The sequence below is a fragment of the Eucyclogobius newberryi genome, unplaced genomic scaffold, assembly GCF_026437365.1.
Source record: "Eucyclogobius newberryi isolate DKJ021-1_F unplaced genomic scaffold, fEucNew1.0.hap1 SCAF_8, whole genome shotgun sequence".
Lineage (NCBI taxonomy): Eukaryota > Metazoa > Chordata > Actinopteri > Gobiiformes > Gobiidae > Eucyclogobius > Eucyclogobius newberryi.
In genome coordinates, this window is record NW_027316500.1 from 29,606,982 (window position 1) to 29,630,570 (window position 23,589).

The window sequence follows — 23,589 nt, forward strand, 5'->3', positions numbered from 1 at the left end:
TGCATATGTTTGTCTCGGAGTCGCAGCACTAAACTAAAACCGTCCAGGCTGAGTGTGGATTGGCTGAGAGAGGGGGACACCTGGGCCCCTCACCCACGAGAGCCACCGGGATTCTGCCCCCAAACCCAACAAGTTGCCGCGGCTTGTTGGGTTTTGGGACCGATTCGAGTGGATGCAAAGGAGATCAACGAGGACCGATTGTCACTTTAAATCACGGCGCGGTGTTGATGTGCCCTCCGGCTGAAATGGTAAGAACCATTTCCACCTCTGCGGCAGGAGCCTGACCAAACCGGCGCGCTCGAGCGCTCCAGACGTGATTCTCATTCCCCTGGTCACTTGTACGCGTGCCGCACACCTGGAGAGGAGGGCTGCGGCTCACGTCTGCGGCTCACGTCTGCGGCTCGCGTCTGCTCCTCTCTCAGCCGGAGTGGCTCGTGTTCCTGCGCAATTCGCCCAAAAACCTTATTTAATTTTGATTTCCCCTCTCTCTTGTGTTTTTGTGTGTGTCTTCCATCCGCAGAACTCGGTGGCAGTCGCCTCCATCCATTTACCTCTGGCTGGTGCGCCCGTCTCCTCCTCTGCGTTGCAATCTGTTGATAACTCCACTTGCAGGCTGCAGTTCATCGTGTTTCGCAATGGGAAACTCTTCCCCTGCACCGGGAATTCTTCAAACCTCGCGGACGATGGCAAGCGCAGGAGCGTCTCGACACCAGTTGCTTTCACCAAATTAGGTAAGAAGGAAATCCATGTTTCTGGCCGCGCTTGTGATGTCAACGCGGCGCGGGGCAGAGCAGAGCTGTCTGCGCAACATGTTGGCAGAGCTGCTCCGCTCCGGGCGCGCGTCTTAAACAAATGCATGTGCAAACGGAGCCGCTGCGTAAAACTTTACTGACACGACATGTAAATCCGCGCTTCTGTCCGCGCACACGCCGTCCGCCCCGTGCCCCTTCCTTCCCCGCTTGTGACGGTCTCTCTCGCGGACTTTCCCTCTCTCAGATGGCTGCAGCAGCCTCCGGAGCGCCGTGCACTCCTCCGTGACCATCGCACTGAGGCACTTCGCGCTGGGTGTCGACCCCACCGCAGCCCACTGGGACTTTGACCTGCTGGATGGCCACGGCGGCTGGAGGGCAGAGGGCTGCCACATAACGGGCACCGGGGGCAATACGACCACCATTCACTGCAGCCTGCACCACAACAACTTTGCTGTGCTAATGGTGAGTAGTATAGGTCTAGAGTCATCCATCCATCCACCTCCCACCACCTCCTCCTCCTACATTACCACTGCTTAGGGCCTATTACGGATCAAATGCTCTTTCTTCTACTACATGGGAGTCACGTGTTGTGCGGAGCCCTTCATGCGGGGGACGTTAAAAGCTTCCTTATTGTTGCTCTCCAGCGGAGGGGAAGGATTTGTCTAATGCGCAACGGGGATTTATTGGCTTTGGAGTAAATTCTATCCTGGAAATGAGAAGTTGCCTGGCTCTCCGTGTAGCCTGCTGCTGCTGCCACCCAAAAGCTGCGCGAGGAGCGGGGGGACGCGGGCAGCAGCGGCTCTGAAGAGACAGCGGCGCCGCACCAGGAGCGCGAGGAGCGGCGGGGACGCGCGCGGACGTGCTGTGGATTTGCCTCCCGAAACGACGGCGGAACGGAAGAAAACCGCGCCGGGAGTCGTTCAACTTCGACGCCTGCCGAGATGCCTCGTTTTCCTTGCCCTTCGTCGCCGCCGCGCCGCCGCCGCCGCCGCTCAGTCTCCGCGAGGATGATCGCCGCCGCCGCCACCGACAGCGCAACGGCACCGCGTCGCCCCGCGTCTGCTCCATAAAAGGGGGAAAGAAAAAGCACGCTCCCCGGCCGCGTCTTTTTTTTTTTTTGGATGCAAAGAAAACCTCCGGATGTTTACCGAAGAGTGGGATGCGTTAGACTGGGAGGTCAGTTTCTGAGTTACCGCATGAACTAAGTCTTGTGTCATGAGTTCGTTTGATTGCACCTGAAGCTATTGTGTCGTGCGTGTGTGTGTGTGTGTCTGTGTGTGTGTGTGTGTGTGTCTGTGTGTGTGTGTGTGTGTCTGTGTGTGTGTGTGTGTGTCTGTGTGTGTGTCTGTGTGTGTGTGAGTGTGTGTGTCTGTGTGTGTCTGTGTGTGTGTGTGTGTCTGTGTGTGTGTGTGTGTCTGTGTGTGTGTCTGTGTGTGTGTCTGTGTGTGTGTGTGAGTGTGTGTGTGTGTGTGTGTCTGTGTGTGTGTGTGTGTGTGTCTGTGTGTGTGTGTGTGTGTGTCTGTGTGTGTGTGTGTGTGTGTCTGTGTGTGTGTGTCTGTGTGTGTGTGTGTGTGTGTCTGTGTGTGTGTGTGCCTGTGTGTGTGTGTGTGTGTTGGGTAAAAAGCCGCATAGGAATGAGCGGAGGACCAGCGCGCGCGCCGTGGGGGGTGCGCGCGGGGCCCCGGGGGTTGGGTGGGGGGTGCGCGCCTGTGGAGAATACTAAACTGCTGTCAGACGGAGAGCAGATGTCACTTTGTCATTGCGTTGTCCGTGGGACGGGAGCTCGTGGGGGGAGGCGCGTGTGTGCGCGCGCGCGCGCGTGTCACGGTGCGGCAGCCCGTCGTTTTCAGGTGTTTTCTGAAACAACCCGCGTCTCGTCGCGTCCCGTCTCTCCGCGGTTGCGGCGCGGATTCCGGATCCGCCGCTCACTCGCGCGTCTTTGGCTTTAATGCAGTCGCCACACCCGCCCCGGTCTCTCCGCAGTGCCCCGACCCAAAAAACGACCCTTATTTACGGGCTTGTGACATCACTCCCCCACCTCCTCCTCCTCCCTCCCTCCCCTCTCTCCCTCCCCCCCTTGACCTCGTCCTAAGCCCCTCGCGCTGCACTGGCCCCCGGGTTTATGAGGCATGCTTCGTGTCCGTAGACCTGTTGCGTAAAGGAGGGGGTTTCGTGTCCAAAGGAGGCTCTGTGTGATTGGCTGGACAAGTTGGCTTTCCACTGAAGTCCGTTTTCTTTTGGATAAGACTTGTAGGTGTGTTAAAAGTTGAAAAGTTACCGCCGACTGCTTTGCCTTTATAGTGTAACGTCATGTAGTTATTCCGAATGCAGTGCCCATTTCTTCTACCGTCCGGTCAATAGGGCTGGAGGAACGATCGGTCGACTAAAGCGTTGCCCCGTTGATCGGTGCGCCAGAGGTGTTGCCACGTGTGCCCTGGGAAAAAGTGTCCCGAGCGACATTTTGATCCAAAAGAGAAGGCAAAACCATCACCTTAACCACGTTTACAGAACCGGATAGAGTGGCATGGAGAACACGTGCTAGATTTTAGACCTCTTTTTGTGATATTTTAGTGTGCTATGACTAGAAAGGTTGAAAAACACTGGGTTAGTGGACTAAGAATGCGTGGAATTAGCAAAAGCTGCATGATAAGACCGACTATTTGACCAAAAGATAGTCCCAGAGTAAATGTGTAACTCAGCTGACTCAATCCATACCCTCTTTTCTGCCGTGGTCCATACAAATCCTTTTTAGTCCAAATAAAATACTTGGTCAACTCAGATGCCATATTACACAGCTCATCCTGCTCGACATCAGTAGTAGACGATGTTTGCGATCGGTTCAATCCGGAAGTGATTCAATAATATCCCAAACGGCGGTGTGTAAGTGAGAAGTGTGAGGAGTGTCCAGTGTGAGCGTGTGTCCGTCCGATCATCACCATCGCGCTGTCTGTGTCGTGTCGGTCTGTGGACTGGTCTGTCAGTGGTTTGTCAGTGGTTTGATCTGTACCTGTGACCGTTCCTGCTCCACTATTTAACCTAAATCACTGTCGAATCGAGGCTGGCGTGAAACTGAGTTGACGATATTCAGCCACTGATGTGTTTGTTTGCTCCTAATGACAAAAGCGATGAGGTTTTTGGGGGGGATTTTTCTTCTGGAGGTACATCTGCTGCAGGGCTGATTTCACCCGTTGTGCCAGACTGAATTAGAAAAGAGCCAGTAAAAATCCAGTTAATTAATGAGTCGAGTGGAAAACTGTGAATTATAAATGGTAATAGAATATTCACATATGGATATATAATTGGTTCTTGTTCAAAGCCATGCATATATCATGTACTGTACTTGTCCACGCGTATGCCTATAAATATATATATATATATATATATATATATATATATATATATATATATATATATATATATATATATATATATATATATATATCACTGTCCCTTTACTTTCAGCTTCACGTTGCAACATTTTGTGCCATTCAAAATCGATAATTATGTGGATTTTTATTGTTAATTGCGATGGAAACTGCCCTATTTGTTCATCATTCTGAACTCCATGGTAAAAACTGCAGAAAAAGGAGGATCTTCTCATTAGGAACCATTGACTCGGGTCTCTAAAAGTCCCGATCAATTTCCGATCAATTATCAATAACCGGTGTCACTGACAAATTGCTGGCTGCATCCTCTTTCCTAACCGAGCTTGTTAGCGTTTATATTCTGAGGTTAAAGTCGTCCGTCAATGGAAAAAATCTTTGGACTCAAGATATCACTGACGATTAATGAATTGACGCTCATTAGATGTGGATTTGTTCGGCCGATTTTAACAATCTTTTCCAAATTATAGGCTTTTAAAATAGCAACAAACTCAACAGCACAACCCCGTTTCACTGCCAACCGATAAGAGAGCAGTGTTCTCTCTGTGTTAAAGTGTTTGAATGAAGCTAGACGTCTTTCTTTTGGTCAACCGAGCCAAAAACTCGGCCCACGTCGGGAATTTAGCCAAAAAGTGCAAAATATTTCTAGTTAGCGTCAAGAGCTGGTGACACTTTCCACTTGTTCATGATTAAAATGCACCGTACAAATGAACGAGTGCTTGTTTTAGAGACAATTTTCCAGCTTAATTCCCTTCTTCCAAATTTTGTCATGAAAAGGCTTAAGTCTCCTTCAGTTTTTGGTTATTTGAGACATTTCTTAATAAGTTATGATTCAGAAAAGTTAAAGACATGTTCAGTGTTTTCCTGGAAGCTGGAAAACGCTGACAACACACATTTACATATCGTTTAGTCCGCTATCTACGAGTTTTACGCCCAGTCACTGAATATAATCCACAGTTATTTCACCCTCTTCTTTCATTTGTAGACACCTTAAATATCTATAATGTGCCTTTTATGCAAAAAATCCCGCCGTATTGTACACGATAGCTCGGGTTTCTCTGCGCGAACCGACACGGGGCAAGTCACAAAAGCACGACGGCCTTGAATTATGCAACAAAATCATTTCAAAAGAACGTCGCGGGCTGTGAGAAAGGATGCTTGGAAAAAACGAGCCGCAAAGTCCTGTTGACCGCCCTGTGCTCGAGTCTCCGGGGAGATAGTACTGTGTTCAAAAAGTGCTTTAATGGGACTGTTTTGGGTGGATAATATTGGATCAATGGAGGAATGACTGTGGGCAATGCAGCACGATATCAAGGCAGAACTTTAGATCAATATGGAGGCCGTGCCGTGCCGTATTGCTCACATTCTACAGTTGTGACGGTTCTTAGAAACTTCAGAACTTCAGAACCTTGTCGTGAACTCTTTGAGGTGCAATATGTTCTTTTTCTGGTTCTGCCACATGCTTGTCTTCACAAAGATGCCATTGCATTGCCACGTCTCCACTAGGTGTATGTCAAAATATCCAAATATCGTGATACGGTGTCAATATCGTGGGGCTGCTGTATCGATATATATCACCACGAGTGATTTCTGGACTAGTTATTTAGTGGCTGCGGTACCATGTTGTCGCTTGTTTGAAGAAGGGAAACTTGTTGTTGGCAAAACTTGTACCATTTTGACTGTTTTGGTGATTAAAACGGGCATGTTTCGATTTGAATTTGTGCTGGTCGCTGTTTGTCAAGGAAAAACATCTTTAAAATGTATTGAGTTCGTAAAAGATAGTGATGTATCGTAGCATATCATGAGCGATATATTGATAATCGGGTTTATAGCAAACTCGTGATATTATTGTGTGTCACATCAGATCGTGAGGGGCCCTGTGATTCCCAGTCCTAGTCTCCACAGACCTGACCTGTAAGTTGTTCGGTTGGTGTTGTTCTCGGATCCAAAGGTCTGTGGTACAAAATCTGCTCCTGACGTGAAAAACATCAGAACCACTTGCCCACAGGTTGGTGGTTTGATCCCCTGTCGCTGTGTCCTTGGGCACTTAGCCCTCCCCTTGCCCTCAGTCAACGTACTCTGCTGTGGCTGACCTGAGGGGAAAAAATACGACATAAAAGTTAAGGAAAAAAAACAATTTGTCGTTGTGTTTGTTAGGGCTGTCGTCCTTTGGTCGTTTAGTCAATTCATCGGTCAATGAAGTCTAAAGTTTTTATTAGTCAACTGGTTATTTATTCATAGAGTGAGCTGGAGTTTTGAGTGTGACTGGACAGTTTAATCAGCCTTTTCACACACAAAGATGCTGTTTGCTACTTCTCTTGTACATGTTTTGTTGCACAGAGAGTTCACACAAAAGTGGACAAAGGAATGTCCATTAGGTCCCTGTGCATTGATTGACTGTTGCTGATATTGATAACAAACAATTGCTGCATTCACTTAAAGTGTTAAAATGTACATACAGCAATGAAATGAAGGGCACAACAATTCTTAGAAAGTTGCGTAAACCATTTGAAAAACTAAAAAATAATCAGTGAAATGACTCAAATGTAATTTCACATTTCACACACTGGACACATTCTCCCAAGGGTGAGACCGAAACGGCACTTTCAGAAATATAACTTGACAATGTACACCTTTTGTATACATTGCCTGACAAGTGCTGACAGGAATGAAGCAACAGGATGTTTGTAAAATGCCTGGATAATCTTTAAAATAGATAGTGAGCTTCATATATTGCATTGTGGCCCATAGTAATACACAGTGCCTCTTGTAACGCCATGGTGGTGTGATCAGAATGACGGAGTGCTGATTTGGGAGAAGCGCATTGTAAAAATCAACAGCTTTTCGTACAGATTATTTCCCCTCCCTCTCTTTCTCTTCCTCCCTTCCTCCCTCTACCTCTCTGGCTGCTGCAGTGTTGTCAAATGGATTTTTAGAATTTTAAACAGCGGGTCAAATACGGCAGTCACTAGTCAAGCACATTGTACGGAACTGGGTCACGTATTGGCAGGATTTCAATTGCGCTTGTCTAAACTGTTTGGAAAGCTCCTCTTCTCTCCCTTGGATGCGTTCCTGACGGTGCAGCCGTATTTCAGCACCCCGGACAGCTCCCATGCATTTCCCCAGTTAACCCTGAAGTTTAGACCTTTAGAAATGTGATTTTTGGTGTGATTAGTGTAGATTTTTGGTGTGATTAATGTAGAAGTTCAGTTTTCAGTCGTCTCTTAAGTGTTGCTGCTCTTACGTATGTTTTAAACTGAATCTTCCTTTGAAAATTGAATCGTTGCAGCAACATTTTGTGTCAATTTGATTCCGTACTTGCCTCGCTTTCTCTCCTCTCCCTCTTATTTTCTATCTGTCCTTGTCTCATCCCTCCCTTTTTCTTTCCTTTGTTTCCTGTCTTTCCCCTCTCTCCTTCCTGGCATTGCATCCTTGTCTCTTCTTAGTTTTGTCTCCTTCCCTCCTTTCCTCTCCTCACTTCATCTCATTTTCTTGGCCTAGTCCCATTCCTTCTTTCCTTTCCTTTCCTTCACTTACCTTTGTATCCTTCTAGCCTCCCTGATCAAAGACTTATTATCTCTCCTAGCTTTCTCCCTCCTTCCCTCTTCTCCTAGCTTTGTCTCTTCGCCCCCTTTCCTCCTTCCTTATCTCCTCTTCTAGCCTTATATTTTTACCTCCACTCTTCCCCCATTCTTTACTTTCTTGCCTGATCTCCTTCTCTCTTTTCTTAACTCCTTTCTCATCTCCTTATTTTCTTTCCTCCTTTCCCCCCTCATTCCTCTGCTAGTCATCTCCTCCCTCCTTGTATTCTACCTCTCGCTTCATAGTTTCTCCTGCTTTTCTCCCTCCTTGTTTCCTCAGCCCTCATCCTTTCCCTCCCTCTTTTTTTCTCATCTCCAAGCCTCGTCTCCTTGTTTCCTACCTCCTCCCTTCTGGTCTCCTCACCTCCCTCCTTGTCTCCTCTCCTTGCCTCGTCTCCTCGTAGCCGACAGTGTCGAACGGAAAGGGGGGCTGACTCACACGTTTACAGCAATGCAGCTTCATCATCTGTCTTCATCTCGGTGACAGCCTTGAGCCCCAGACACTCAGGCCCCTCCCACTCCTGAAAAGACCCCCCCCCCCTCCTGCCTCCCTCCTCCTCCCCCCTCACAATGAGCCTACAGGTTTCAATCCAGAGCAACACGTTGCCTTTAGTGGAATTTGCTGATGAGAAAGAAGGACTGCTCCCCTGATGCAGCCGGCAAAAGCACAAAAATGCAAAGAAAAAGATAATTATGATTGTCAAAGCATTATATCGACTTATTATTATAATTATTATATTGTTCAATACATGAAAGCTGGAACCATATGTTTAGGGGCTCAATATGTGTCGTGTGTTCATTTTTGTTACACTAGTAGAGTAGTAGAGTAGTTTTTCTAACTGAGTCCAGATGACTACAACTGAAGCTTTTTCTACACTAGTAGAGTATTTTTATTATTTTATTTTTAAATTTCATCCACATTTAAGCTGTAGAGGGTCGAATATTTAACATTTATGACTCTATTATGCTAGGTAATAACTTAATTGCAGCTCCTGAGGATATTATTCATATTCTTCATGTAGAATAGACTTTATTGGGTTTGTTTTTACGTCATTGTGTCATTGGCTTGAATTTGTTTCAATGTTTCAATGGCTAAGCAGAGAAAATGTTTTAAATTTAATAACTAAAATGTCAATGTCTTTTGGTGATGGTGGAGTTCAGAGAAATAGATCAACAGCATCGAACTTTAAAGAATTTATTGAATTTCTTTAAATTGGTCAAACTTTGAAATGTTGAACAGAACGTTATTATGGTTTTATTTGCTCTTTGGGCTGGTTGTGTTTTCAGTGTGATCTAAAAAAAAGCATTGATGTTTTATCTGGGTTTTCTTTGGATATTGAGGCATGTTTTACGAGGCCGATCAGTGTGGGCGGTTTGTTTTTGTGAAACCCCAATCACAAGGAAAACCTCAAGGCCTGAGCAAACAAAGAGTAAATTATTCTTACTATTACATTCAGGAGCAGAAACATCACTCGAAGGTACATTTTACTCATAAAACATGGTAAACTGAGCTAAGAATGGCATCTGGAAACGTGTGGCTGTGTTTTGAATAGTTTTTTTGTACAAATGTGATCCCAAACATGCAAATGATGTGAATGTTGCAAGCATAATAAGCTCTTATGTTTAACTGTTGGGGAGTGGAATAGTGTGATTGTAATATTGGAAATTCTTGCATTATCAAAGGATTAAAATCTAAGACTTTATTCGTTAAATTTTACACGATAGTAAGGAGACGCAACACTTGAACGTTTGAGTTTAATCTTTGTGAAATCCACGACCGCCGTGTAGTCAATAATATACCTAATCTTATCGATTCACAGATCAAAATGCACTTTGTTCAATGAATAAAACATACTGGAATCTGCCAAGTGAAGAATATGAATGGAAGAATATGAATTTGAAGGTTCTCGCCTTCTGAAGGCTGTTTATATTGGTGTTGTGGCGCCGGCTCAGGTGTAAATGGCTCTGGCCCTTCTCCCTGTGCGAGTGTGTGTGTGTGTGTGTGTGTGTCTGTGTGTGTGTGTGTGTGTGTGTGGTGATGTTAATGTTAGCACACAGCTGTCAAACACATGCTAGGGGGCAGCGACGTGCTAAAACTGCCTTCTGTGCTGAATCTGCTGAGCTCCTGCAGCTAATAATGACACCAAGAGAGCACTGTGTCACTATAAGACTGGTGCATCCAACAGGAATAAAACTAGAGCTGGGGCCGGTGGATTTTCAATTGGATTTTATTTAGTCTTTTAAAGAAGTAAAATTGGCTTTTCGTAGTGATTTTATGCCCACAACTATACAGAGTTTAAATCTGTGACATTTAGCACGAATAACATTTACATTTCTCTTCTCATAACCACATGTTTTTACTGACTTGACTGTGGAACTCTCCGTTCAAAAACCCTCACAAACAACTGACGATTTCACATAACTCTTCGACCGATTGCCCCGTCCGAACTACAGCGGAAACAACCGGACTTAACTGGGAAGCCGATGTTTGGCTCTCAGTTCGCTCTGTTCTCCCGGGCGGAGTTTCGTAGCTGTGACTCCCGCTCGATGTGTCAGTGAAGCGGTGACGTCATCAGAACGACCCGAGGCATCGTTGGCACCGCTCTGTCCCGCGTGTGAGAGCCGTTTGTGCAGTCCCCCCGCGTGACGGGTCAAGGTTGGCCTCACGGAGCTTTCAACCCGCCAACGCTCTTGATCCTGTCGTCCTGTCGAGGTGTGGCCCGTTTCCTCCATGTGCCAGATCAGAAGATGTTTTATCAGACCAGATATAGATACGTCGGGCCATTATATCAGCTATCGGCCTTAAATCGTCAGAGGTGTGGCCCGCTTCATCCACGTGCGTTTTATCAGGCCAGATATAGATACGTCGGGCCATTGTATCAGCTATCGGGCTTAAATCTCCAGATGAGGCCAGTATTTGACCTTCTGCCTGAAAAATACACATAAAGCTTTATTATGTATTTATTATTTAAGCTCCAGCCGCTCGAGCTGTGTCTGTGTTCCTATAGAAGTGTCCAGGGCTCGTCTGAGGCTAAAACTCCACCACCTTTTTGGTCTAATAAAAAGACTTGCACACGCAGCATCGCAGTTACACCTGATTGCGACATCACTTTTTATCGCTTTGTAACATGCTCTGAACTGGCTTTAGTAGAACACACAGATGGTCTAACCTTTGTAAAGTCACTCCACGCTGTGTCCCCAGAGAACAGGGGCCGGGACCTTAGAAGCTAAGGAGCTAATGTGTTAGCATGATGCACTGACTGCTCAGACTGCGTTTTTTATCTGCTAGAAGATGATCAAATATTAAATATAGAGTAGATCATACACTGTTACTCACTGACTCATAGTAAAGTGTTTCTACATATGAATAATAAGAGGAAGCTATGACAGAAATGTCATAGCTTCCTAAAAGTTATCGCGCCTCTTCTATTTGGGATGATTTATTGGCCGTCTTCAGATCTCGACATCATTATTCGATGTTTTTGCTTGGTTCTTGTTAGTCAGTTATCCTGCTCCTCTTTGAACTCTGTCTGCATTAAACACCTGTTAACAGAACGACCATCTGAAAGCTTTTGAATGTTTGTGCAATCGTCGGTTCCGTTCCCCTTTCGCGTACCATTTGCAATATATAAAAGTTAAAGCTGTAGTCGACTAAACAAATGGTTGTTCGACTGAAAATATGCCTTGTACATCGATTAGTCAACTAAAAGGGGATGCGGTGTGGCACTGGCCGAAGCATTCACAAGATCAATGGAATTTTAAAGGCGAAAAGTCTTAGAAAACAACACTGCTATAAACTTCACATCTTATATCACATCTTCTCCTTTATAAATCCATATAATCCAAATAAAGTAATGAGTCGACTGATAAAAACCTTGGTCAACAAAGACACCAATGACGATTAATCGACTAAACAACTCAAGCTGGACGTCAAAGTTGGTTTACGGCTTAAGTATATCAGAAAAAGTCGATTTTTTTTGTGTGGTAAAGCTACAGGAGCTAAAGGAGAGCTACATTATCAGTGCAACAAAAGATTTAAACAATTTTAACATCATATTTTAGAGTACCCTTGGCAGCAAACACGACGCGTTCACATTTATTGTCCAAGCAGCTCGCCTCGAAAGCACAAACGCCGGACGCTATTAGCGAGATTACACGTTATATACGGCGTCTTTACATTGTTCTGGGACATCTGGAGAAGGAAATCGTCTCCTCCATCACCGAAGAATCCGAAGAACCCGCGGATAAAAGCGAAAAGTCAAGACCAGATCATTTACAAAGCATTACTGCGCAGAGAGGGAAAGAAGTTTGGGAATAGATTAATTATTCAAAGCCCGTCTGTATCTCTGGAGCGAAGCATTATGGGTAATGTAGCTAATTGAAGGAACTCTGAAAAATGTCTTTCTTTATAGTCGTATTGTGTGCTCATTAGTGCAGTCAAACTCGGAAAAGACAGAGACCATATTTATCTTTAAAGTTACAGAAGGCTCAGTTTATGATCCAGACTTTTCTACCGTTTGACAGTTCGATATGTTTTTGTGAAAAGATGCGAAAAACTGTGGCTGAAATATGAATTGAGCTTGAAATGTTTAGCAGTAAATGTTTATCCTGCAGCTGTGTGGATGAAAAACAAATGTAGTTTTGAACAAATACCTTTTTTTTGTAGATGATTTGGATTGAAGCTGTGGCAAAAACAACAATATAAAGAGTGCAAACAAAGTAGCATTAGAATAAAAGATGGGCAATGAATTGTCTTAATTAGAATAGATCTAAAATCATATCTGTATGTTTTTTTAATGGGAAATGTGTGGAGAAAAAGCCGTGAATTCAATATTGATGATAATGCAATTCACCCTGGAGAGACAAAGAGACCACGATAATGGACTTTTTAGCAAGCTTTATTCGTGAGTTATTTGGCGCTCAGACCCCGGCGGAAGACGTTGCAATCATGGGCACTCCATGATCTATTTGTATTAGATGTCTCCCCCCGGAGCCTGGAGACTGGTGGTGGTAGATGTGAAGAGGAGGTAGAGGATGAGGGGGATGCAGAGGAGGAGCTGGGGAGGTGGTGGGTCGCAGTACGGTTTGAGCGGCCGAGCCATCTGCCTGAGGGCTTAAATGTGACCACCTGGTGCTGATTGGAGCGGGGAGGAGTCACTTGAGAGCGTTGATTGGGGATGAGGAGCAGGTGTAGGGGCCATGGTGCAGACGCCCCCTGACCTTTCACCCTCCTTCTTTGGCCAGGAAAAACTGCATAACCTCTTTGGGATAAGCGCAGAAACCTGGGAGAGTCCATGGTGAAGTGAGGGATCTGACTCTCACAGACGGACAGGCCACGCCCGCTTGAGTGGGATGATGGCGCTGGGGAGAGGGGTCCTTCCATGGAGGCCTTGACGTAGATGGATGGAGTTAGGTCTTCCAGGCTGAATTTACGCAGGCTTCATTTGTTGTTGATGTATGCAAAATGACAGCATCGAGCATATTGTCTGAAATAATTTAAAATGGCAGCAAAGCGAGATTATTAAAACAAAATCAACAGAGACATCAAAATCTTTCAAAAAAGGGTAAAAAAAAGTTACCCTATTTTCTGGACTATAAGTCACGCCGGAGTATAAGTCGCACCAGCCAAAACATGCATAATAGAAGAAAAAAACAAATATAAGTCACATTTACGTATTCTAACGCTAACACCTTCAGCTACATGACGTATGCTAACGCTAACACCTTCAGCTACATGAGGCACAGACAGAACTGTGGTAAGTGTCTGGTATGTTAACGTAACATATGAACAGTTATTCAGATAACTATAGCATAAAGAACATGCTAACAAGTTTACCAAAGCATCAGTTTTACCCCAAATCACTAAATCCATTGAATTCTTCTTCCTCTGTGTCACTTCTAAACAACTCCACAAACTCCAGAGGTAGAGGAAGTGCAGATTCTTCATCTGCGTCGCTTAGAGCCTAGAGCGCCCTCTTGTGGTTGCCAGTGTGAAAATAACAAATAATATCACATATAAGTCGCTCTGGAGTATAAGTCGCACTCCGGCCAAAACTATGACAAAAGGTGCCACTTATAGACCTGAAAAGACGGTATTTGTCCTCACCATTTACACTGTTTACTGGCACGTTTTTGCACATTCCTGATTTTCTTTATCAAGATAATGCAAAACAAATATTGCGTTATTATTTTGTATCAATATCGCTCACACCTATTGCCCACCTCGAAGTAGGAAGTAGAACCGGAGTGAGAGTCGCACAGCAGCAGCAGCAGCAGCAGCAGCAGCACTATGGTCATTTCAATCTATTTACTTGAGCATTTATTTACGGCAGGGTTGATTTATTTGTTGTACCTTCACCTTTTTATCTCTCGTTCTGCGTTCGAGCCTCGGCACAAAGACAGTTCTCATCAGTGATCCAGCGCCAGAGGATGCAGTAGTTTCTGATCCGCCGTGACACAGGATCAGAGGTGGCTAATCTCTCAGTCAAACATCTGAACACGCCCGGATTTGTGCTCGACATTTCCAATAAAAGAGGCGGAGATTACTGTAACGAGCTATATACAGTCTTTAGGTGTTATGTCACAGAAAGTAATGCAAACCTCTCTTTCAACTCACTGCGTTTGTATTCTGCTCACTTGTTTCCATGCGGCGGATTTCAGATTTGCTCAGAAATAAAAGAAAGAAAGTTAATGAGGAATGAGCGTCGGGCTTTTGCGGGAAGGATTCTTGATCACGGTTGAAAAGAGTTTGCGACTGAATGTCAAAAAACAAGTAGAAAGACGATAAGCTGCCAGGTCACTACTGGTAAATACATTTATCACGCTGGAGTGTCAGAATATTTAATAAGGAACGGTTTGAAAATGCTAAACGTTCATACTAAAGTATCTGAAAAACTCAGACTAACTGAACATGATTTGAGGTGTGAGGACACGACCAAATGTCCTAAGGTGGTTCCAAAAAACAGGTCCAAACAAGACATATATATATATATATATATATATATATATATATATATATATTACAGCGCCCCCTACAGGTCGAACAACTGATTTAACTAAAATGCAGTTAAGATACATATATTAAGAATTTTACTCAGAACTATAAATATATATAAACACAGAATAGCACATATTTTTGGTTTATAATTTCACTTCCTGTTTGTAATTGATGACATCACATCAGGACATGACAGAGCAAAAAAACTCCTCTAATGTGAAGAAACTATATATATGTTTGACAAAAAAAATAAATGAGAGTACTTGAATTTTGTTAAATAATGTTTAGAATGTAAAAAAAAATTAAAATGGTGTAAATTCTGATTGGACATTTGATTGGAACGAGTGTCCCTGGTGTGATGTCACTTCCTGTCATTTTATGCAAATATCTCAACGTTTTCTCCACAAATACCTGCTCGATTGGTGTAAAACTATAATTTATATGTACGACAGGTTTAAATATACACAATCCTGTTTAAATTAAAACAAATTAAAAACCTGTCATAGGCGCTTTAATTGTTTCTGTGACTTATTATACAATTATTTCTATTCTAAATCCTCTTCAACCATAGCTCATGCTCATACAAAAACACTTATTTATACAGAAAAGTAGTAGGAAACAAGGTATTTATATGTACAATTGAAGATTAAACTAACCTGAATCTTCACCTTTCCACTGCTCATGTAACTACTTAGTCTAGATACTAATACTTTCCATCATCATCATCATCATCATCCGGTTCATTACAAAAGATACACAGTAAAAACACACTCAACATCATAAAGAAAACATTCTGTAGATGTTACTTTTGTACTTTGACGTTACATGTACACAATACTCGCATCGTTGCTAATTGCGACTGTTCAAATTGCAATTTCGGTTTGATTTAGTTTAATTTCACTGGCCTGTATTTTGCTCAAAGCGTTGCATTGAGATGTGATAAAAGTCTGCGGCGACACGTTCCCCTGCTCTTGTTGCCGTTGGTGTTGGTGTTGACGGGGGGTGGGGGGGGGGGGGGGGGGGGAATAACAGAGGGCCGGGCTTGTTGCTTTTGTGTGTTTGCTGGATAGTGGATTAAAATACAGCGAGAGGCCTCACCTCTGCAGCCTCCGGGGAACAGCCTTTCAAACACGCGCCTCCCAGCTCTGAGTCAGAGCGCATTTTATATCCGGCTCTGCAACATCTCGTGGAAATGGAAGCGGCGAAAGCAAAATGCAAATGACAAGCGAGCGAACGGGACGGTGTTCTACCTGATGGACGCGTTGGCTCGACAGGGAAGTCATTTTATGGTAATCGTTGCTATTTCTTCGTCTGAATTTTGTTGATTTTAGTTGTCGACAAGTCAAACGATGATTTCTATTTTACATTAAGACTTTTTGAATTGATTTTGAGCCTGATAAAAGTGTAAATATGGCGCCTATGGAAACTTCTAGATAGAATAAAGTGCAGATAAAATTGATAAAAATCTGAAATTTCGAATATTTTTTGTGCTATTTTTCTTTAATATTACGATTGTCTTTGGTATGAAAAGTCGTTTTGCATGTTAACAACATTAAACTACAACACTTTTAATAGTTGACATTATTGATTGATTACTGATTATAAGACATTGCTGTCCTATTTTAGGCCTTAAAGATGCACTGTGTAACTTTTCTGGAGTTAGTCGACCTGTTTGTCTCCGTGGAGACGTTCTTGCTTTACAGAATGGCATTAAACAAAACCATCCCTGAAGTTACAGACAGTATCAGTGTGTATTACGTGGACAATGCATACTGTGAAATATTCAAAGCGAATGCATCACCATGGAGACAAGCAGCTAACGCATCCTCCACTGGAAGAGTTAGGCATGACGCACCTTTAAATGTCGAGTTTGGGAACTTTTGTGCGGTTTCAGCCTGACTCGTTAGACTCGTTTCAGGTCATTATTGTTCTGTAGATAAGTACAAGAGAAGAAAAAAGTACAGGGCAAGTTTCGGGGTAAGACTCCTCCCGTAGGGCAGATTTTTCAAAAGCTGCTGTTGTGGTTGACGTGGCAACACCAAGCGAGGGCAACATCAGGAAAAAGGAACACGAGAAACTGGAGAAATGCCCAGGGCCCTTAGAGGAGCTGGAGAAGGTGTGGAAGGTGAAGGCCAAAGTGGGGCCCGTGGTCATCGGAGCACTCGAGGCAGTGACCCCCAAACTGGAGGAGAGGCTACAGCAAACAGCTCAGTCCAGAAAAGCGCAGGAACAGCAAAGATACAGAACCCTCAAGCTCCCAGGACCCGAGCTCAGGAAAAATAAATCAAGATTAACGTGATAAAAAAAGAGATTCATACCAGGTTTAAACTAGATCCAAACACCCATTGTTTTCCCTGCACCGCACTTTGAGAATCATATAGATATCATAAATAATCACATCGATATTAGCTGCGTTTGCGTGAACATACAGTAGCCCTGTGCACACACAGAAGCCTGTAATGAGGGGGCTCGGCTCGGATAAGATCGCGGCGCGGCCCAGGCAGCGCGGCTAAGATAATTGCAGATATGGAAGGCCTTATTACTGGAGTACAAAGAGAAACACTTCACAGAGGATGAAACGCACACAGAAGGCGGCGGCGGGGTTCGCCTCACGTTTCATGTTCCTTATAAGACGCTTTACAAAGCCCGTTGTGTAGAAGCGGAGCCGCGATTATTACTGCAGCTGGAGGTCAGACCGCCAGAAGTCACGAAAATACAGTTTATGACGAGTGCAGCTCTGGACTCGGGATGCGGCGGATTGTGGCGTTTTCGTTGCCTGACCCGCCAGCCCCGCCCACATTCTGTTCGAATGCGTAAGGGTCTGGAATCGGAGTCAGAGCCAATGAAATAGTCGGTAATCCATTTACCTATCCAATCCCAGTAGTAAGTAGCGCTTTCCACCACCGTACAACATTCAAGATGGCGGACCCGGCTCGTGACCCGGCTCGTGACCCGGCTCGTGACCGAGTGTTTACTTCTGCTCTCGCTTCGGTTTGAACAATCAGGAATGTCCGCTCTACTCGCCGTGATGAACGTGCGTTAGATGCGGTTATACGAAGGGCGTCATCGCGATTCAGGAGACATTTTATGCGTTCGGGGACGGATAACGCGGAACACGCCTTGTTGACATGGGCTGCTACGTAATATCCGGTTAAGCGTGTAGTTTTTTGCGTCACTTCTGCGTTTATGTGATTGGTTCTGTCTCTGCTCTAAACTCCGCCCTAGCATTGAAACGCAGCGGTCGAGCCCCAGACCCACACACGGTTTTGAGAAGTAGTTTGCCAAAACGTGTTGGGAATGGCTGGTCAGGAAAGCGTTTTCGCGGAAGTCGTCGGCGATGTGAAATGTTCTTTGTTTTTGCGTTTAGGATCTCAGCTCGCAGTTAGCGTTCTTTTACCTGCGTCTGTCCATTTTAGTCCCGATGTAGACGTTTAGTTTGGTCCTGTTGCAGACCTGGGTGCTACACGTTTGTGCGCTGGCGTTTAAAGTCACCTTGTGCGATTTCGCCAAGCGTTTTACGTCAGGTTTGCAGCAAAACGAGGATTCATGTCAGTGAGTTACAGCTCTTGACACGCAGTAGCTCCAAAAGGCAGCGCTACAATGACAGCAAAAATGTCATTACAAATATTGCTCTACCTGTACATTTATGTTAGATTTGAGGCTATTTTTATCAGTTTTTTTATTGCACACTCCTATTCTTCTGCTGTTCTGGACTGACCTCATTGTGGGACAAATAAAGGTTTTCTTATATTCCTTATGGCAAAATATCGGACCCGATTTTGTGTCTTGTCTCCGGGAAATTGTGTCCCATCTCAAGTAAAAAAGAATTTACTAATCTTTCATATATTCAGAGCTCTCTTTAATCGGAAAATCAATCTACAGCTATTCATTTTTTAGCCTAAAATAAAGTAGTTTAGACAAATGCTTTTACCTGACTCTAAAACATGATGTGTGCCAGTCCAAGCGTGGGTGAATGGGTCTGTGCATACTTCATGTTTTCCTCCTTCCTAGTTACCCGATACTGACCGAAATTAATATCTTGATATATTTTTGCATTACCGTATTTTCTGGACTATAAGTCGCACTGGAGTATAAGTCGCACCAGCCAAAACATTGCATAATAGAGAAGAAAAAACCTATATAATTCACACTAGAGGTGCATTCACATCACTAATACACTAAATCCATTGAATTCTTCTTCCTCTGTGTCACTTCTAAACAACTCCACAAACTCCAGAGGTAGAGGAAGTGCAGATTCTTCTTCTGCGTCGCTTATAGTCTAGAACAGTGTGAAAATAATCAACACGTGAAATGCGGTTGCCAGTGTGAAAATAACGAATAATATCACATATAAGTCGCTCTGGAGTATAAGTCGCGGCCAAAACTATGAAAAAAGGTGCGACTTATAGTCCGGAAAATACGGTATCTCGATAACAATATTCAGACTTTCATTATTTTAACAATGCTAAACGTGCCTGTAAATGTATTGGTGTTGCAAAAAACAATGTGAACTGTGAGTTTAAACACAAACGGGCAGAAATATCACTTTATATTCTTGTTTGGAAGATTAAACTGGATGTTTAGAGGTGACGTTCTATAATAGATTTACTCAATATTCCGATTTTACAAAAAACAACAATTTAAAACTCCCCTGTTCTCTAACCGCTACAAGCTAAACAAGTACATTAATAGTCTGAATTGCCTTCACAACCCAATCGTTTCAATTATTCAGTCTACTTCGCGTCTGTGTCTTTGCCTGGGATGAACCTTGCTTACCCACAATGCCCCTGCGGTCGGATCAGGTGGTCGCCCCAGAGTTGTCGTGTTATCGTCTTCACTTCCTGCTCGTACCGCACTCACCGTGCCGACTGTAGAGCGCGTCGTGGAGAAGCACTCGCCGCACACCGACCGCCGCGGTTAATATTTAATAAACGTACCGTGTCCAGTTTGTAGCATTAGCTTAAATGTGATGTCAGGCTCGATTACGTGAGCGCGCGGGGCCAGTTTGGGAGCGTGTTCGGAGGTAACCCTGAGTTAGCGGAGCGGGGAATGGAACTGAGGGTCATTTCATTCCAAAATGTGTGCGTCTCTGAGGAGGTTTTCATGTTACCACTTTGACTGAGATAAACTGGGTCTAACTCTGATCTAACTTTGATTTAACAAGATAAACCTGAGACGAACAGAACCCGATTGTTACTTAGGAAGTAGACTTAATGAAACTAATTGCACAGCTCTAATTGCCTCAATACTCCAAAGGAACGTATTGTGCTTTTATTGTTGTAATTGTTTCCCCTTCTCGATGACCCGCTCATAATGATGTTTACAGTGATTAAAAGCATGTTTCAGTGATATTTATTCTCGTTCTCTTGCTCACTATTCTGCTCCGATGTAAAGCGGCAACGGATTTTGATTCAGCGGCATCACAAAGCCGTTTTGGACCACTGCAGCGTGATCTGTGGTCCAGGCTCGATCCGTTTACGGTGACGCGTTGCTGTGGTGATGTTTACGGTGACGCGTTGCTGGGGTGATGTTTACGCGTTGCTGTGGTGATGTTTACGGTGACGCGGTGCAGTGGTGATGTTTACGGTGACGCGTTGCTGTGGTGATGTTTACGGTGACGCGGTGCTGTGGTGATGTTTACGATGACGCGTTGCTGTCGTGATGTTTACGGTGACGCGGTGCAGTGGTGATGTTTACGGTGACGCGTTGCTGTGGTGATGTTTACGGTGACGCGGTGCAGTGGTGATGTTTACGGTGACGCGTTGCTGTGGTGATGTTTACGGTGACGCGGTGCTGTCGTGATGTTTACGGTGACGCGTTGCTGTGGTGATGTTTACGGTGACGCGTTGCTGTGGTGATGTTTACGGTGACGCGTTGCTGTGGTCATGTTTACGGTGACGCGTTGCTGTGGTGATGTTTACGGTGACGCGGTGCTGTCGTGATGTTTACGGTGACGCGTTGCTGTGGTGATGTTTACGGTGACGCGTTGCTGTGGTGATGTTTACGGTGACGCGTTGCTGTGGTGATGTTTACGGTGACGCGTTGCTGTGGTGATGTTTACGGTGACGCGTTGCTGTGGTCATGTTTACGGTGACGCGTTGCTGTGGTGATGTTTACGGTGACGCGGTGCTGTCGTGATGTTTACGGTGTCGCGTTGCTGTGGTGATGTTTACGGTGACGCGTTGCTGTGGTGATGTTTACGGTGACGCGTTGCTGTGGTCATGTTTACGGTGACGCGTTGCTGTGGTGATGTTTACGGTGACGCGTTGCTGTGGTGATGTTAGCGGCGTCGACATTCAGCTTGCGGCCTAAGCTGAGTTGGATCCCTGTGCCCTGGTGTCATAGAGCATAACCATTCAGACAAATGCATAATATCCACACATCCATCTTCCTCCGCTTATCCGGGGCCGGGTCAAGGGGGCAGCAGTCTAAGAAGGGACTCCCAGACCCCCCTCACCCCAGACACTTCCTCCAGCTCCTCCGAGGCGTTCCAGGGCCAGCCGAGAGACACTGTCCCTCCAGTGTGTCCTGGGTCTTCTCCGGGCCTCTTCCCGGTGGGACACGCCCAGAACACCTCCCCATGGTGATGTCAGGGAGACACACGGTCAGTTCAGAGATTAGAATCACTTGTACCAAAAAAGGCAGAGCAGGATTCTACATTACCTAATGGAACATGGATACAAAAGATGATTAATGACCTATTCACTAATACCTCCATTTTTGGCTCTCCGACAATTACATTCTTTTTCTAAGTAATGAAACATTGACTTTGGCTGAGGACACTGTACGTATACCTCAATCCAACATCTCACCTCTCAACTGTCCCAGTTGGATGAAATATAATGCAGAAAGGCAGTACGCCATGTATTTCTCAAATATTCACATTGTATATGATTTGACCTGGAAGCATTCATTATGTTACGCAACAGCGAGCGGCGCGAGGAGGCTGAGGTGCATTAGAGGAATCATTCATGCTTCTGGGCTGAAATGTGGCAGATACAAACAATACGACTCAAAACCGCAGATATTCAGGGCAAATGTGCATAAGCATCGACACGTTTATGACACGTTAAACTGTTTTCAATGTGAGAAGTCACGATGTGGAGGATACTTGCTGATGTCTCATGCGATCCACCTGTTTGTCTCCGTGGAAACAGTGTCAGGCAAAAGTGTTGCTTTAAGACTTACATACCGTGTTTTCCGGACTCTAAGTCGCTCCTGAGTATAAGTCGCACCCCGGCCAAACTATGAAAAAAGGTGCGACTTATAGTCCGTAAAATACGGAATATTCATTTTTCTTTACACAAATTCCTTCTCCTGAGTTCAAACGCCCGGTTCCACCTGCTGATGTCATGAAGTGTGGAGCTTTAATGGAGTCTTCACTACGCACAGCTATTGTTTTTGGCAGTATTTAAACTGCATTTGGCGTCATTGACATCAGTTTGTTTGATTCTGCCCCATGAGTCTGAAAACACTGGAACTGAGTTACATTTTTACTTTAGAGATGCTTTTTATGATTTGTTCCATTCTTTATGATTTTACTATCAAGGCTACGCACAAAATAAATGTAATAATTTATGTTTTAACTAGTGAAGAAAAGTCACGCTCATTTAAAAAATATATTTATTTATGGCTATTTTCCCAACAGAGCTTGAAATGTTAACGTAACATAATCCACTATAATCCACTTTCATACCTGACGATGATGAATTCTTGTTCCAATTTTATTTCAGAATGTATTATTTTATTATTTTAAGATCGTATGTTGTCCTTTTATTCTTTTAAGTTGCATTTTATTGTGCTTCTTGTGTTGCTGCTGTTGATTATATAAAAAGGAAAAGACAAAGCTGTACAGAGAAACTTATATTTTCTTTGTAAACTGTTGCACTGACCGTAAAAATGTGCTGTATTCAAACAAAAAATAGATTTGGATTTAGATTACATTGGAGCACAAAGTCCATCTTTCGTGGCAGAAACAAAACACAATCTCAGCAACAGATTTACACTGATTTAGTTCAAACAGAAGACATTTCTACTTTGCTAAAACATTTTACTTTTTTACCCAGCCCAGAACAGAATCGTGTCATATGAAGAAAGAGCGCTTAAACAACAGGATATTGCTGTGAAACGTTTTGCTATTTCGTGCAGGTTTTTCTCCCTAAAATGACTCAAATGAGCCCCAATTCAAATTGAAGCTGTCTCTGGAGCAGAAACACTCTTTGTGAAGCTGACACTCGTTTGGCTTCTGTCGTGTGATTTACTTTAATTATACAGTAAGTGGTCACAAGCTACGTACGGAGAAAAAATCCGCCTAGAATTCCGTGGTGACTAAAAGGCGGAGAAAATGGACCGGCCGAGAGCGGACGCTGCGTTTGTCGTCGTTTTGGGCGATTTCCCCGTCAAAGTTGAAGCTGATATCACTTAAACATGTAAAAGTCCAGGCGGATAGATTCATTGATGCAAAAAGCTGTATAAACGTGACTATTTACCGTTTAATTCACATATTATATCCTCGTAATCTCATATCGGCCTGAGCAAAACTCACAGGATCAAGCAGTTTATCAGAATATCACATTGTACTGTTTGTTTTCACACTAGAACGATATTGTCTGCAATCAAAATGCATAATTCTGCTTTTGATTTTGTACATGATTCACCAAAATTAATCGTTTTAAAGTCTGGTTGTTTCACAGCGGCTGATTCTTTTAGTCACACAGAAACGACCGCTTTTTGTTTTCCACGTTGTGTGTGGACTGCAGAGATTTTACTGTTAAAAAGGTCATGACCCCGCCCTTACCAGTTGCCATGGTAACGGGGTTTAAAGGAAAGACCTTTAGTGAAACATGAACACTTTCGAATGGAAACAACACAGGAGT

General features: G+C 44.2%; 1 protein-coding gene across 2 annotated transcripts in view; it reads left to right on the plus strand.

Moving 5' to 3' along the window:
- The first annotated feature begins 521 nt into the window (after nt 1–521).
- adgra1b (adhesion G protein-coupled receptor A1b) overlaps nt 522–23,589 on the plus strand; it is a 122,734-nt gene continuing 99,666 nt past the window's right edge. The window contains exons 1-2 of one of the 2 annotated variants that reach the window (XM_072436686.1): nt 522–731; nt 997–1,214. In XM_072436686.1, coding sequence (XP_072292787.1) covers nt 1,212–1,214 — 3 coding nt within the window. In that variant the 5' untranslated portion in view covers nt 522–731; nt 997–1,211. Of the gene's footprint in view, nt 732–996; nt 1,215–1,836; nt 1,929–23,589 lie in introns of those variants that run through there. The other variant, XM_072436685.1, reaches the window with a different exon arrangement.